At 30.3% G+C, this 15,548-nt stretch overlaps 1 protein-coding gene across 1 annotated transcript; it reads right to left on the reverse strand.

Annotated features, from left to right (window-relative positions):
- Nucleotides 1-11,103: 11,103 nt before the first annotated feature.
- On the reverse strand, nucleotides 11,104-14,144 carry LOC108560979. Its single transcript, XM_017918719.1, has 3 exons — nucleotides 13,891-14,144; nucleotides 12,082-12,352; nucleotides 11,104-11,292 (listed from the first exon to the last, which is right to left on the reverse strand). Exons 2-3 carry the CDS (start codon nucleotides 12,256-12,258, stop codon nucleotides 11,104-11,106), a joined length of 366 nt encoding a protein of 121 aa, XP_017774208.1. The 5' UTR covers nucleotides 12,259-12,352; nucleotides 13,891-14,144.
- Nucleotides 14,145-15,548: the final 1,404 nt, after the last annotated feature.

Genomic DNA, 15,548 nt, shown 5'->3' on the forward strand with positions numbered 1-15,548 from the left:
TGTTCTTTTATATTGTTACTATGTAAAAATTCATAAATCGAAACGTCAAATTATTTAACTTTTCAAATTGAAGAGCTGTCAAATTATTTAACTTCTTAAACATCGGACAACTGTCAATTTAAATTTTGTATTTCTTTAATTATTAAAGTAAAGTAATCTCTAAAGTAAAAAAAAAACTTTATAAAATCCATATTGTTTTGTAAGTCGAATTGAATAAAAGTCAATTTAAAAATTTTATTCAAGTTTTACTACTGTCAATAATAAACAAAATCTACTGATGTCAGAATATATAATGTTAAATTGTTTCACTTGTCAAATTGACTACTGTCAATAATAAATTGAAACGTCAATTCTATTGTCAAATAGAACAACTGTCAATTCAATTTTATTTTTTCAAAACAAAACGTCAAATCGAGAAATTTGACAACACTATCAATTAGAAATGTATTGTCAATAATGTTTAATCGATTTTTATGTTAGAAATCGTTTGTTTGATGAAGGATTTGTTGATTGATGGTTGCAATTGTTGGGTAAAATAAAGCCAGGTGTAAACGTAAAATGGGATCATACGACAAGTGTAGATAAGGAGTTGTAGTTTGTAGATAATAGCGAGAATGCTACCACAAAGTAAACTGTGCAATCGTCGATTGTTCGAGCGAATGCATTAATTATGTAAAACACGAGCGTTGTTTAGAAATACAAAATAACAAAAAAAAAATAGAAATTTCCGTATAATAAATAAAACAGTTTGTATTAGTTTTAGATGTAGGTAGTGTAGATTTAGTTAATAATTAACAATTAGGAAATTGCAGCGACTGCAATAAACGCAACGTTAAATTAACAAATTGATAACGTGGAGCAGATAAAGGTTGACACAGTTTGGGGAAATGAGCGCAGGTGGAAAAACAATTTATTTGTTGTAACTTCAATTTTCGTGTAGTCCTCATGAATGAGAGATCAATTTCTTACCCTGTGATTGAAGTTTGCGTCGGATATGGAGAAGGTGTCCACGAACGAGTCGAATCTTACGAGCTTCTTCGGCGGCGGTTTCCTTCGTGGACACAGCGAACACATCTTGTCCGGAGTCCTCAGAATCGGGGGCATTATCACCACTTTTTTATGTATACTTTATAGTACGCAAGTATTTCGAAAAAAAAAGAAAATTGTTCAAACTAAACAGCAAAAAAAAGGTGCGCGTCGCCTCCACGCTTCAACTCATTACGTCCAACTGATAGCAAACCGAAAAAAAAAAACGCAACAACAAACATTCGTTACCACTTTGTTATTATTTCTCTCCAGCATTTCGCATTAACATTGCGCGAGGTTCGAAACCGGCGACGCGACGACGACACCGGTGGCGCCATCCGCGCGACTCCTGCAAAGTTCGAGAGGTTTCGAGCGCCGACAAGTAGATGGCGCCACCATAGTCGGGGGCGTCGCGACGCCGACGACCCTATGACCTGTTGGCATTATTGATCTCGTTCCGCCAACATAAACACATATTCCGAATGTAAACACAACCGTCCGAAACGATGTTCAATTCCAAACCTCAATAAATACATTCAAATGTCACAGCTAAATCTCAACATTATCTCATATAAAAGTTTATTGTCATATCAAATTTGTCAGTTTTGACATCTGTCAATTCATGTTTTCTTTCAATTTCTTGTCTTTGTCTTTCTTTCGCCTCATTGGACACATGTCAATTACATTCTAACCTAATTATCAAGGAAATAAAACGTCAAATTTTGTCACTTGTCAAATCTACGTTTGACAATAGAAACGTCAAATTGACAATTGAATTTGAATATTATTTGTATAAATTCACAAACAATTTTCGTATTAATTTCATACAAATTACAAAAAGTTTGAAACAACTCGAAGATTAAATAAACTGTTATTATGCGTCCTTTAAGTAGACACGAGTATCATTAAGTGCGAGCCGCATGCAAATGCCTCATTTGAAACGAAAAAAACAACACTTAATCATACTAAACAATAAATCAATATCACCACTAAACTATTACTTTTTACCTTTAACATTTAGTAAAAGTCTACATTTTTTTTTCCATATATACATTTATGAAACTTCATGAACTGTTGACATACTTTTCGCAGGTTAATTTTGTGGTTGTCATGCGTTGTTGTCCACCTTTTCACTTATTTATATTTGTTTTAATAATTCAACGTAATTTCCGTTTTCTCTCGCAGCTAAATTCATTATTTATTTGGTAAAGTTTGTGGCCAACCCAATTTCCGTTTTCATTAATATGAACGAATCAGAATGAGAAAACGAGAGAGAGAGAGAGAGGAAATCATTAAAATAGACGAATAAGAAAGAGAGGGAAATAACAAAAGGGAAAACAAGAACGGAACTCAACTAATTGCGATTGGTCTTTTTTTTAAGGGGCAAAATTTTTCGGTCAACCCTCAAAAAAAAAGAAATAAATAACTGGGTTAAACGTATTATTTATTCCCGGAATTAGAGTCTATTATTGATGCGAGGCAATAATATAAAAGTTGGATCGATGATAATTAAAGGGTTTTTCGTTCTTGTTTACACATGTATTGTAAGTGTAAAAATAAAATAATCATAGAAATCAATTGAAATTTTCTATTTTACTCTTAATAAACTTGTTATTGATTGTAGACTAATCAACTATAATTATAGTAATAATGTGAAAGTTCTCATAGTTTTCTATTAATTTATTCAATTAACTTTAATGTTAAATAAGTCTTAATTAATTAGGAAAACAAAACTTTTTCAGTTATCAAAATTTAGTTTTTTTTCAGTTTGCTTTTATGAAAATTTAGTATTCAAGTTGTAGTTAATTTTAATAATAATTGATCTATTTTCAGTAGAAATGTTAATGACTTTTGCATAGTGAAACTGATCTTTGTTGTGAAAGTTTTTCAGATGAGATGTTTTGTATAGTTTTTTTTTCAGTAGATTTTCTTTCATGAAAATTTAGTATAAATACATGTATTCAAGTTGTAGTTAATTTTATTAATAATTGATCTATTTTCATTAGTAATGTTAATGAATAGATAAAATTTATATTTGTTTGTATCTGGACTTTTGTAAAGTGAAATTGATCTTCGTTGTGAAAGTTTTTCAAAAGTTTTGTTTCATCATCTTGTTTTTTTTTGTTTCAATGTTTGTGTGTTTTTGTTCGTAAAATCAATGCAATACTGATGATGAAGATAATGATAAAATTGTATATAGAGAAGATAAACTGATATAGAAAGATAGGTTTTGTTTACATTAGGTTAGCTTACGAATGGGAGGCCTTGAACGGGATCACTTCCAAACGGAAACACCACCACCGATGTAGGATGATTTACATCGCAGCATGCGGTGTCCAACGACATATTCTTTTGTTTTGTTTCTATTTTGTTTTGTTGTTGTTTTTGCCGGGTTTAACGATGGAACGAGTTTGTGTGCGTATGTTTTGTTATTTTTTCTTGTAAATTTTTGTTTTTTGTTGTTGTTGTTTATCGGTTATTTGTGCGCTTATGCAACTGTTGGAAGGTAAGGAAGCAGTAGGAGGATGGTCGTCTTCGTCGTTGTGGTAACGATGAAGACGATGGACGACGGATGTTTGCACTTCGCGACTTCTTTTCCGGATCGACGGGGGCGGGCGCCGTCCGTCCGTCCGCAACGACGCGACATTACAACGCCACTAGTTCGACGACGTCGACGACGCCACCGACGCTTTCCGCTTCGGGAATCCGACGGCAGATGTCGTCGCTAACATCCCTTTTGCGTAAGGATCTAGGAGGCGTTGCGCACGCACAAATGGAGGAAGGCAGATAAAGGACGAAAAAGGACCTACCGCAACTAAAATAAACTCAACCAATTCCGTAAATTTCAAACATATTTAAATAGAAACAAATTTGAAAATAACATTAAAAAGTCATGAAAATTTACAATATATTACAATAGAAATCATGATTTAAATATTCCTTAAAAAAATTATGAAAATACACTATAGAAATTTAGAAAATTAACTAAAATCGTGAAAATTCAAATAAATATGAAAATATTGTATGAAAATTGATAAAATATATAACATTAAAAAGTCATAAAAATTGTTTAAAAATATTCGATGAAAATCTTGAAAATTGACTGAAAATACTGATAATTTTCATGAAAATTGACGAAATATATTACAATAGAAATCATGATTTAAATTTTCCTTAAAAAAAATTATGAAAATAGTCTATAGAAATTTAGAAAATTGACTAAAATCGTGAAAATTCAAACAAATATGAAAATATTCTATGAAAATTGATAAAATATATAACATGAAAAAGTCATGAAAATTGTTTAAAAATATTCGATGAAAATCTTGAAAATTGACTGAAAATACTGAAGATTTTCATGAAAATTGACGAAATATATTACAATAGAAATCATGATTTTTTTTAAATATTCCTTGAAAAATTATGAAAATAGTCCATAGAAATTTAGAAAATTGACTAAAATCGTGAAAATTCAAACAAATATGAAAATATTCTATGAAAATTGATAAAATATATAACATGAAAAAGTCATGAAAATTGTTTAAAAATAGTTGATGAAAATCTTGAAAATTGATTGAAAATACTGAAATTTTTCATGAAAATTGACGAAATTTATTACAATAAAAATCATAACAATTTTTTTTAAATATTCGTTAAAAAAATATGAAAATACTCTATAGAAATTTAGAAAATTGACTAAAATTGTGAAAATTCAAATAAATATGAAACTATCCTATGAAAATTGATAAAATATATAACATTAAAAAATCATAAAAATTGTTTAAAAATATTGGATGATAATCTTGAAAATTGACTGAAAATACTGAAGATTTTCATGAAAATTGACGAAATATATTACAATAGAAATCAATTTTTTTTTTTTAAATTATTCCATAAAAAATAATGAAAATAGTCTATAGAAATTTAGAAAATTGACTAAAATCGTGAAAATTCAAACAAGTATGAAAATATTCTATGAAAATTGACAAAATGTATAACATGAAAAAGTCATGAAAATTGTTGAAAAATATTGGAATTGACTGAAAATACTGAAAATTTTCATGAAAATTGACGAAATATATTACAATAGAAATCATGATTTTTTTTAATATTTCTTAAAAAATTATGAAAATAGTCTATAGAAATTTAGAAAATTGACGAAAATCGTGAAAATTCAAACAAGTATGAAAATTGACAAAATGTATAACATGAAAAAGTCATGAAAATTGTTTAAAAATATTCGATGAAAATCTTGAAAATTGACTGAAAATAATGAAAAGTTTCATGAAAATTGACGAAATATATTACAGTAGAAATCATATTTTTTTTTTTAAATATTCCATAAAAAATTATGAAAATAGTCTATAGAAGTTTAGAAAATTGACTAAAAACGTAAAAATTCACTAAAAATAATCTATAAAAAAAATGTTGTCTATAAAGTATGTAGTACTGACTGGAATTAGAAATATATTGATAATGAAAACATTTTTTTAATCCATCGATTTCAACTAAATCTAGAACTGTTAAGTCCATACAAGCTGCAGAGTGAATTACGACGATAACAGTAAATTTCGTAACAAAAACTGCACGTAAATTCATTGCGTAACTGCTGAAAAATTAAATGCGCGGTTTATTTAAAAACGAATTGGCAATGTTTTTCATGAAGCTAAACTAATAAAAATAGATGCGTGTTCTGAAAATAGACTTGAAAACAGATTAAGGTGTGTGTGTGTGTGTGCAGCGAGCAGACGCACTTGAATATGAATGATTTGTTGTTGTGATATAATAATATGAAGAGACGTAACGAAATCAGATCTACTATGAATCATTGTGCAAATAACGTAAATTTGCTGGCTTCTCGCCAGATCCGAAATTCATTTGATTGGTTTTGGTAAAATTACGCGAGATTTTCATCAAATGAACTAATATGTTTGTTATTTGTTTGAATTTAGTATTAGTACTTAATTAAAATGAACTAATAATTCAAAAAAACAACAGCAAATGAACTAACGGAAAATAAAAATATGTTCATGAATTACTGTATTTTTATGATCAATTTAGTATAAATTTCAAATTAAATGAAATAATAGTTCAAATAAACAATGAATTAATTAATATTTCTGAAAAAAACTATTGGTTATATTGTTGTATTTTTATGTGAATTTAGTATTAATTTCGTTTCAAACGAACTAATAGTTAAAAAAAACAACAACAAATGAACTAATGGAAATTAAAAATATGTTTGTGACTTGTATGAGATTCTGTATTTTTATGATCAATTTAGTATACATTTCAAATTAAATGAACTAATAGTTCAAATAAACAACGAATTAATTAATATTTCTGAAAAAAACTATTGTTTGAATTGTCGTATTTTTATGTGAATTTAGTATTAATTTCGTTTCAAACGAACTAATAGTTAAAAAAAACAACAACAAATGAACTAACGGAAATTAAAAATATGTTTATGACTTGTATGAGTTGCTGTATTTTTATGATCAATTTAGTATACATTTCAAATTAAATGAACTTATAGTTCAAATAAACAACAAATGAATTGATAGTCTGAAAAAGCTATTGTTTATATTGTTGTATTTTTATGTGAATTTAGTATTAATTTCATTTCAAACGAACTAATAGTTCAAAGAAACAAGAACAATTGAACTAACGGAAATTAAAAATATGTTTGTGACTTGTATGAGTTGCTGTATTTTTATAATCAATTTAGTATAAATTTAAAATTAAATGAACTAATAGTTCAAATAAACAACGAATGAAAAAGCTATTGTTATATTTTTATGTGAATTTAGTATTAATTTCGTTTCAAACAAACTAATAGTTCAAAAAAACAACAACAATTGAACTAAACGCTAATGAGAAGTACTTTGAAATGATTTACAAATATACTATTTTAATTGCACGAATTCTCGTGTTTTCAGCTGAATTTAATGTTTCGTTTCAAAATTTGATTACATAAAGCACGTAAAATGCACGATTTTATCTAGATTCGAGCAGAACGTTAAAGTGTAAATAACAAAGTTAAAGAAACTAACGAAATTCTTTTAAAAGCTTATAACGCAGAGTGCCGTAAAATTGAAGAAAGGAAAGACAAAAACAAACAAAAAAAGAAAAGGACGGCACTAGACTAGACGAGAGAGGCGAAAGAATGAGAGCTAAATAGTAAACATTGTTTTGTAAAGTAGTCGACGATAAATCGGAGTTGGCTCGTGACCAAAAAGGGAACAATTCCGGGTGCATGGTTTCCATAAATTATCCACTTCGACAACATTTTTTTTTTTAAATAAAATACAGATAGAAACAAACTGTAACAAATTTTCCCCTCTTGCGTTATTCATCATGATGATTCAGAGTTTACGTCGTCTGCTTAACGATGCAATAAAAACTCAGGGTTTCCTTTTTGTTAATAATAAACGCGCTCTGTTTACAACGCGCGGATTTTCTACTCAAATTCGTCGGTGGAATTGCGAAATTTTCTTGGCACTCGAAAATCTGCTTCTATTCAATTCACTGTAATTCATCAATATTTCAACTGTTTGAAACAGTTTACTATAATTTTATTCAATTCATTGCTTACTTAATCTTACTAATATTTCTTTAATTCTTCTTGTAACTATGTTGCAAATATGATTTTAATCTCTATAGTTTTAGCTATGATTTGAGAGTTGATGCAGTGAGATTTTCTGTTTGGTTTTAGAGAAATACGTTGAAATATGATACTTGAAAATAATTGAATAACGTTGTTGATTCATCGAATCAAGTGTCAGGTTTGTTCTAAAAAAAAATTAAAAAAAAAAAGAGAAGAGTGCGTATTGAATATTACATAAAGCGAAATCAATCCGCCAGATGGCATGCACGTATCGTGTATCGATTGTTTCTCGGAAATCGATGATGATGATGGCTCACGGACAGGAAACGGAAACGCGTCCGTCGATACAAAACGGACTGCATTGCATACACACACACAGAGAACACCTGATACAAACAAAACGAAACAGAAAGTCCGAAAATAGCGAATCCAAAAGCAGAGTTTCCGATCATCGTTGCAAAATTTATGTATCGTGTCGTCCTTGCGTATTCACGTATTCCGAGTTTACGACTCTCGCATGAGAAATCTATTAAGGATTTAATGGGTTTCCAGGTATTGCGATGAACGTTAGTTAGTTAGTTCTCGTTCCATCGGCGACGCGATCGAATTTTGTGATGTAAACAAAAGTCAACTGTTTTTGAACTACTCCAATTATCAGTAGTCGCAAGCATATTTGCATTTTGCAAATGTTTTTATTTCTATGAATATGTATTGAGAACGTTCAGTTTTCAACGCAATTCGATCATAAATATTGTAGTGTTTTAGTAAACAGCAATGAAATCGATCTCACAATGTTAAACATAAGTATTCATAGTTTATTTTAAGGCAATTGAAAATTAATCTGTTTTTAGGATTTATTACAGGAATTGAGTGATTTTTTACATTGTTTAGTAATGATGGGCGAGCGAAGCGAGTCCCGAAATGCAATACAAAATTTAAAAATTTGGTTAGAAACTTATGAAATTATCAATTTTCAGGACTTGCTATCAAAATTTGTGAATTTATATAATGAAATTGATCGGCTGGTCCTGAAAACGATTCTTTTCATCGGTTTCTAAACGTTTTTTTAAAACTTTTGTTGCCTATCAGGACTCGCTTCGCTCGCCCATCAATTTCAGTGCTAATTCTGGGATATAATATAATAAATTATAGTTTATCAAAAATGTCTATTTTTTTTTGATGAAAGGCAATAAAAGTTTCAAGAATTTCGATAAAAAGTTATGAAATTATTTTTTTTCAGTTTTCAAATTTATATTGTGAATTTATAATGGGAATCGAAGCGAGTCTTGAAAACATTTAATTTCCTTGAATTCTAAGCAACTATTTAAAACTTTCACTGCCTTTCAGGACTCGCTTCGCTCGCCCATCATCTTCATTTACAAATACAAAATGGTAATTTATATTTCGTTTCAATCAAAAAATCTAATTTTTAAAACTTCAAATTTAACCACGAAATTCAGTGCTAATTCTGGGATATAATACAATAATAGTTTATCCAAAAAGTCTATTTTTTTTATGGGAGAGCGAAGCGAGTCCTGAAAGGCAATACAAGTTTTAAGAATTTCGATAAAAAGTTATGAAATTATTTCAAACTTATTTTGTGAATTTATAATGGAATTAATGGCCAAGCGAAGCAATTCTTTAAAACTTTCACTGCCTTTCAGGACTCGCTTCGCTCGCCCATCATCTACATTTACAAATGCAAAAGGGTAATCAATATATTTCGTTTCATTCAAAAAATCTAATTTTTAAAAGTTCAAATTTAACCACGAAATTCATGAAAACTATTAATAACTGATTTGCAAACTCACATTTATATTATTCTCTATAGTTTCAAGTTTAATTTAAATATTAATATATAGCTATTTTTCTGTGACTAATGGTGTTAGTCACAGAAAAATATCAAAAAATTTAGACACACTACATTCAAAATTTTCTAAAATCAATTAATTAAAAATTCGATAGGAAATTACACAAAAATAATGTAATTAATTCATATAAATAAATTAAAATAATTATATCCACTAAAGGCAATACAAAATTTAAGAATTTCGTTAGAAATTTATGAAATTATTAATTTTCAGGACTTGCTATCAAAATTTGTGAATTTATATAATCGGCTATCGATGCTTTTTCTATTCTTTTCCTTGGTTTCTAAACAATTTTTTAAGACTTTCCTTGCCTTTCAGGACTCGCCTCGCTCGCCCATCAATTTCAGTGCTAATTCTGGGATATAATACAATAAATTATAGTTTATCCAAGAAATCTAATTCTTTTTGATGGGCGAGCGAAGCGAGTCCTGAAAGGCAATAAAAGTTTTAAGAATTTCGATAAAAAGTTATGAAATTATTTTTTTCAGTTTTCAAACTTATTTTGTGAATTTATAATGGAATTGATGGCCAAGCGAAGCAATTCTTTAAAACTTGTTCATTTACAAATACAAAATGGTAATTTATATTTCGTTTCAATCAAAAAATCTAATTTTTAAAAGTTCAAATTCATGAAAACTATTAATAACTGATTTGCAAACATACATTTATATTATTCTCTATAGTTTCAAGTTCAATTTAAGTATTAATATATAGCTATAACACCGTTAGTCACAGAAAAATATCAAAAAATGTAGACACACTACATTCAAAATTTTCTAAAATCAATTAATTAAAAATTCGATAGAAAATTACACGAAAATAATGTAATTAATTCATATAAATAAATTATAATAATTATATCCACGAATTAACAAAGATTTCAATCAATTTCCATGTAAACCCGGCGCATGCACCAAAAAATATTAGCATGTAAACTTCTATAAAAAACAACATTTCGCCCCATAAAACCCGCAATAACCCTTTGCTAACTACATATTATATTACCATAGTAACGTAATCATATAACAACTCTCAAAGTTTGAACTAGAGGTCGTTGCTTTTGATTATAGCCAATAAATAATTTTGTAATGTGAAAACGACCAATCGAATCATCCCCATTATTACGATGCAATTGTTTTATTGGCAATTAAAATCCACATAATTCTTCCACTTTAATTGCAAAAAATATTTTTTTTCTATAAATTAGACAGAAAATGAGTAATTAAGATTGTAATAAGTATTAGATTAAGTTCTGGCGACGATTCAAAATTCATCAAGTAAAGTGGATGAAACTTGTCGTGGAATTTCTAACCTAATAACGGTTTATAATTTAAGACGCGCAGGGTTAATTTCATAATGGATTATCTTAATTAATTTTTGCTGCGTGACACGCAACTTCTCTTACAGCCTAATTGACATTTCTATTATGCTTTATTTATCAAGTAAGTTTTCATTAATTACTAATTAGTTAATTGTTTAGTTGTAGTTTCAAGTTTCTTACTGATGATGAGTTGACTTTATGATGTAATATTTTTTCAGATAAAAGTTTAGTGGATTAAAAACTTATTGCAATTTACTTCAATATAAATTGTAATAAAATTACAGTAAAATGTATGTTTGGTTGCTTACCTTTGCAAAGGAGAAGGTTTCCCTATCCAGCGAAGTCTCACGCCTGGGTACGCGCTCCAGGGATCCGTGCTTCGATGCAACGATGGTATCCAAGGAGACCTCGCGCATGTGGGGCGGCGACGGGGGCGGCGGCATATCATCTTCGGCGTAACGGGATTTCTGCAACCAAAGCAGCTTCGAATCAATTTCCTCACGCAAACAACAAAATAAACATATCCAAACCGACAAATCAAAAGCAATTTACAGAGGACGCCACCATTCACACGCTTTTACATATGCAACCAGATTCTGTACGTATGTTCATGCGGTTGCTTTGTTCCATGCATGCACACGATTTTAAATTAATTTATGAGAGACAAAGAAATTTCATAACCTCAATCAATATCCGTCAATGACATTGAGCTGTTATTACCAATATTTAAACATGAAAATAACTAAAAATAGAATTGTCAAACTTAAATTATCAACAGTTTAAAGTGTAAAAAATAATGGACAAATTTATATTTCTCCGGCTACTTGTCAGAATGTTTGATGTGCGTATTTCGTTGGCTGCATTTCTTGACGTCGGGCGATTCGCCAAGAAAACGTTACTACGTATTTTTTTTACCCATTGTGAATGGGACTCCCTAATGAGGTTGCGTCCGCGCCAGCAGCTTTCTTACATTTTTTTTCTGTACTTAGGTAATTAGGCAATTCAACAACGTAACAAAAAAAAATGTAACTAATAGTAGGAAATACAAATTAAATCATATAACCGTTATAATCCTATTAGTTTCTATAAAAAAAATATCAATTAGTTAAGTGTATTATTTCATGTGGTTTTGCTATTGAGATGTCATTTTAGTTCCAAATTGTAGGACAATAGATGGCGCTGTAATTACGTCAAATTTTTGTTTTTCGAGCGTCATTTTAGATTGCATAACAGATGGCGTTTCTTGAAGGACAAACCTGAACGTCTGTCCAACAGCAGGAGCAGTTCGAGGAGTGCGGCTGATTCGAGTCGTGTGGGCCGTTCTGCTGTGCCCGTCTCTGCTTGCGTCTCTTTCGCGCCTTGTTGGGAACGCCGTACATGTAATTGGAGAATCGGCGACGCGAATGCCGCACAATCGAAACCCAATCGATCATTTCGTGCGGTTGGGAAACACTGGTTTAAGTTTTTTTTTTAAACTTGGTCACGCTTCGCGCATTCTCGAGTGGTGAAGCACTCGCATGCACATGCCTAAAAGAACACGACCAATAGGAAAAACTATGAGAGAGAGAGAAAAGTTTATGGATGATTGTAAGAAAGAGAGAGAGAGAGTTGAAACTTAGAGCAAGCCATGATGAGGCCAGAAGATACACGAACAAAAGAACTCGAGTTTGGTGGGATGCGAGGGGTTAGGGATGGAAGAGGAGGAGAAAAAGGAAAAAGAAGAACATAATGTAACCTACATAATTTTCGCGGCCGTCCTGCTCCTTTTTTTTTTTTTATTTGTCGATCGATGCAGGACGGAGGAACTTACATATGTAATTTTCCTCAGAAATGAGTTTAAAATGAGATATGTTCTGTCAGCAAACAAACAAGAGAAAGAAAAACAAAATGAAAATAAAAAAATGTGCTTTGGAAAAACAATTGCGAGTTTTATGAAACAATGGATGGAAAATAATTGCTTCTATGCAAATACAATTGTTATTAAACGTACAAATATAGTCATAAATGTTTACATAATGTAGTGGCAACTATTATTTCTATACATAACAATTATTTGTAAATAAAAAATGTTCACTAATTTTGTTTCCAAATAACAAAAAAAATAGTAATTATTGATTTTTTTTAAAACTTTAATTAGTAAGCTAAGAGATTCACAAATTCTTTGTTTTTTTAACGTTTAAGTTGAAATAAAATATGTTTGTTACGTAATTTGTTGTTACGTATTCTCTGCATTAAATTTTCAATAAATTATTGTGTAAAAGTAAAGTGAATTGGAAATTAAATTGGAAATATGTGTTACGTGAATGCATAAATATTTACAATCTGCAGCCAATATCGACTTGTTACTTAATACGTGCACAGTTTATACTGCTGAAAAGTGCTTTGTTTATTTCAATAATCGTCGAGTGTTGTAAGAGAAGAGATTTTAAAAATTGAAAAAGTTGATTTTTTTAGTTTTGTTGATGAAAAAGTCTTCAGAAATGTTATGAAACTATAGATGAAAGTTTGTAATTATAATTGAGATTACGTGATGTGAATAACATATGAAATATGTACTTTTCAGTATGTACTCAAGTAGTAAAAAAATAAGTGTAGAAAAGTTTTGTTTTATCTAGAAAAGTTTAGAGAGATAAAATTTAAATATTTTTTGGCTGAATTTGTTAATAAAAAATGTTACATAAGTTAAAGTTTACTATAGATTCTATTTGCTGTAAGCTATAAATCGATTTTTCTTATGTTTTTATTTTATTCTTATATTGGAAGAAGTTGAAAAGTGAAGAGATGAAGATGTTTGCGTTTGCAAGAAAGGTTGTTGAAGCTGGAAATAAATTTGCGTAGGTTCGTGTTTTCGGGATTGTCGAAGGGTGGAAAGGATTATTGGATTAGGAGTGAGAGAGAGACAGAGGAAAGGACCCTCGAGAATCCGGGGATTCGAAGGACACACGAGGAGAGCTCGAAGAAAGAATTGATTCGATTGGCTCGTCAATTAAACCAGAAGGTTCTAACATGTTTTTGAATCAAAAAAATTAAAGCTTTACATAGATAAAAATAAAGTGTATTCAAACCCAGAGACAACAACGCGTTTTCCGTTAAACTGCCAGGGAGATCAAGTAGGCGCGCACACTCTGCTTTATTATGAACAAATGAAGGGATGTTTTCGCGTTTGTTTTTCCGATTCGGTTCTTTCTCTCTCGCTTTTTGGATGATTTCTAGTGTGAAAGATAGAGAAAGAGATATAACGGTTTTTTCGAGAGGTTGAACGTAACGCGTGGTCGGCACTGCACTAGCGGCGATGTGGGCAGGCGCCTCGCGTCGCGACGCCGGATTTTCGTCCCGCTCGTCCCTGCGACTGCCGTGAGCTCTAGTTTCTGGCGATGCCGTCGAGCGACGCCCCGAGACCAAAATACAACAAAAAATATACACATACACACACACAAACACATTGGACTCGGTAGAAATTAAAATTTAAAAAAACATAAGGAAGAAAAGGGACCGTGAAAACTTGTTGTCCGCACAACAAAAGAGTAGAAAAATTATTACTGCATTTTGGAGATGAAAAATGAAGACAATGAAATTCGGAAAAAAACAAAATGTTCCTCTTTTCCATTAAGCCTCATTCCCATTCGTATTTTCATAGTAATTATTCAAGCATAGTTTCAGCATCAATTTGCGTATTCATATATAAACTGTGGATTTAAACACTGAATTTGATGACAAATTACAAGAAAATTGTTGATAGTACACTTGCACAATTATTAATTAGATTATCAGTCTTTATACGAGTCTTCAACTATGTCTATAACTATCGTAGAATTAGAGCATTTCAATAAAAAGTAAGCGCTTATTTGTTTCAAGTTCTACCAACTTTGACATTAAATTGCAGAAAAACTATTAGTGTCACAAATATGAAATTATACTCATTTTATTCTGTTGGGTTTTCTCCTTTTATAAGATTCCACAATAATAGCTGTGACTAACATAGTTTTAGAGTAATTCAATAAAAAGTAAATATGCTTTTTTTATATTCGCTACTCTTGAAATTTTCTGTCTGTTAAAGAGTGTAGATAATTTTGAACTCTACAGGAACGCTAATTTTGTTATTTATGACGCTACTGTTGTTGCGAAGGACGCTATTGTTGTTTTTAATGACGCTAATCTTGTTAATAAGGATTCTATTGTTGTTGTTAAGGACGCTACTCTTGTTAATAATGATTCTACTGTTGTTGTTAAGGACGCTACTCGTGTTGCTAAAGACGCTAAGGATGCTTGTTTATAATGATTCTATTGTTGTTGTTAAGAAATCTACTCTTGTTAATGATGATTCTATTGTTGTGGTTAAGGACGCTACTCTTGTTAATGATGATTCTATTGTTGTTGCTAAGGACGCTATCTGTTGTTGTTAAGGACGCTATTGTTGTTGTAATTATTCTATTGTTGTTGCTAAGGACGCTACTCTTGTTAATAATGATTCTATTGTTGTTGTTAAGGACGCTACTCTTGTTAATAATGATTCTATTGTTGTTGTTAAGGACGCTACTCGTGTTGCTAAAGACGCTAAGGACGCTTGTTTATAATGATTCTATTGATGTTGTTAAGGACGCTACTTTTGTTAATAATGATTCTACTGTTGTTGTTAAGGACGTTACTTTTGTTAATAATGATTCTATTGTTGTTGTTAAGGACGCTACTCGTGTTGCTAAAGACGCTACTTTTATTGTTTATA

Source organism: Nicrophorus vespilloides, unplaced genomic scaffold (assembly GCF_001412225.1).
Source record: "Nicrophorus vespilloides isolate i.1.1-1 unplaced genomic scaffold, Nicve_v1.0, whole genome shotgun sequence".
Lineage (NCBI taxonomy): Eukaryota > Metazoa > Arthropoda > Insecta > Coleoptera > Silphidae > Nicrophorus > Nicrophorus vespilloides.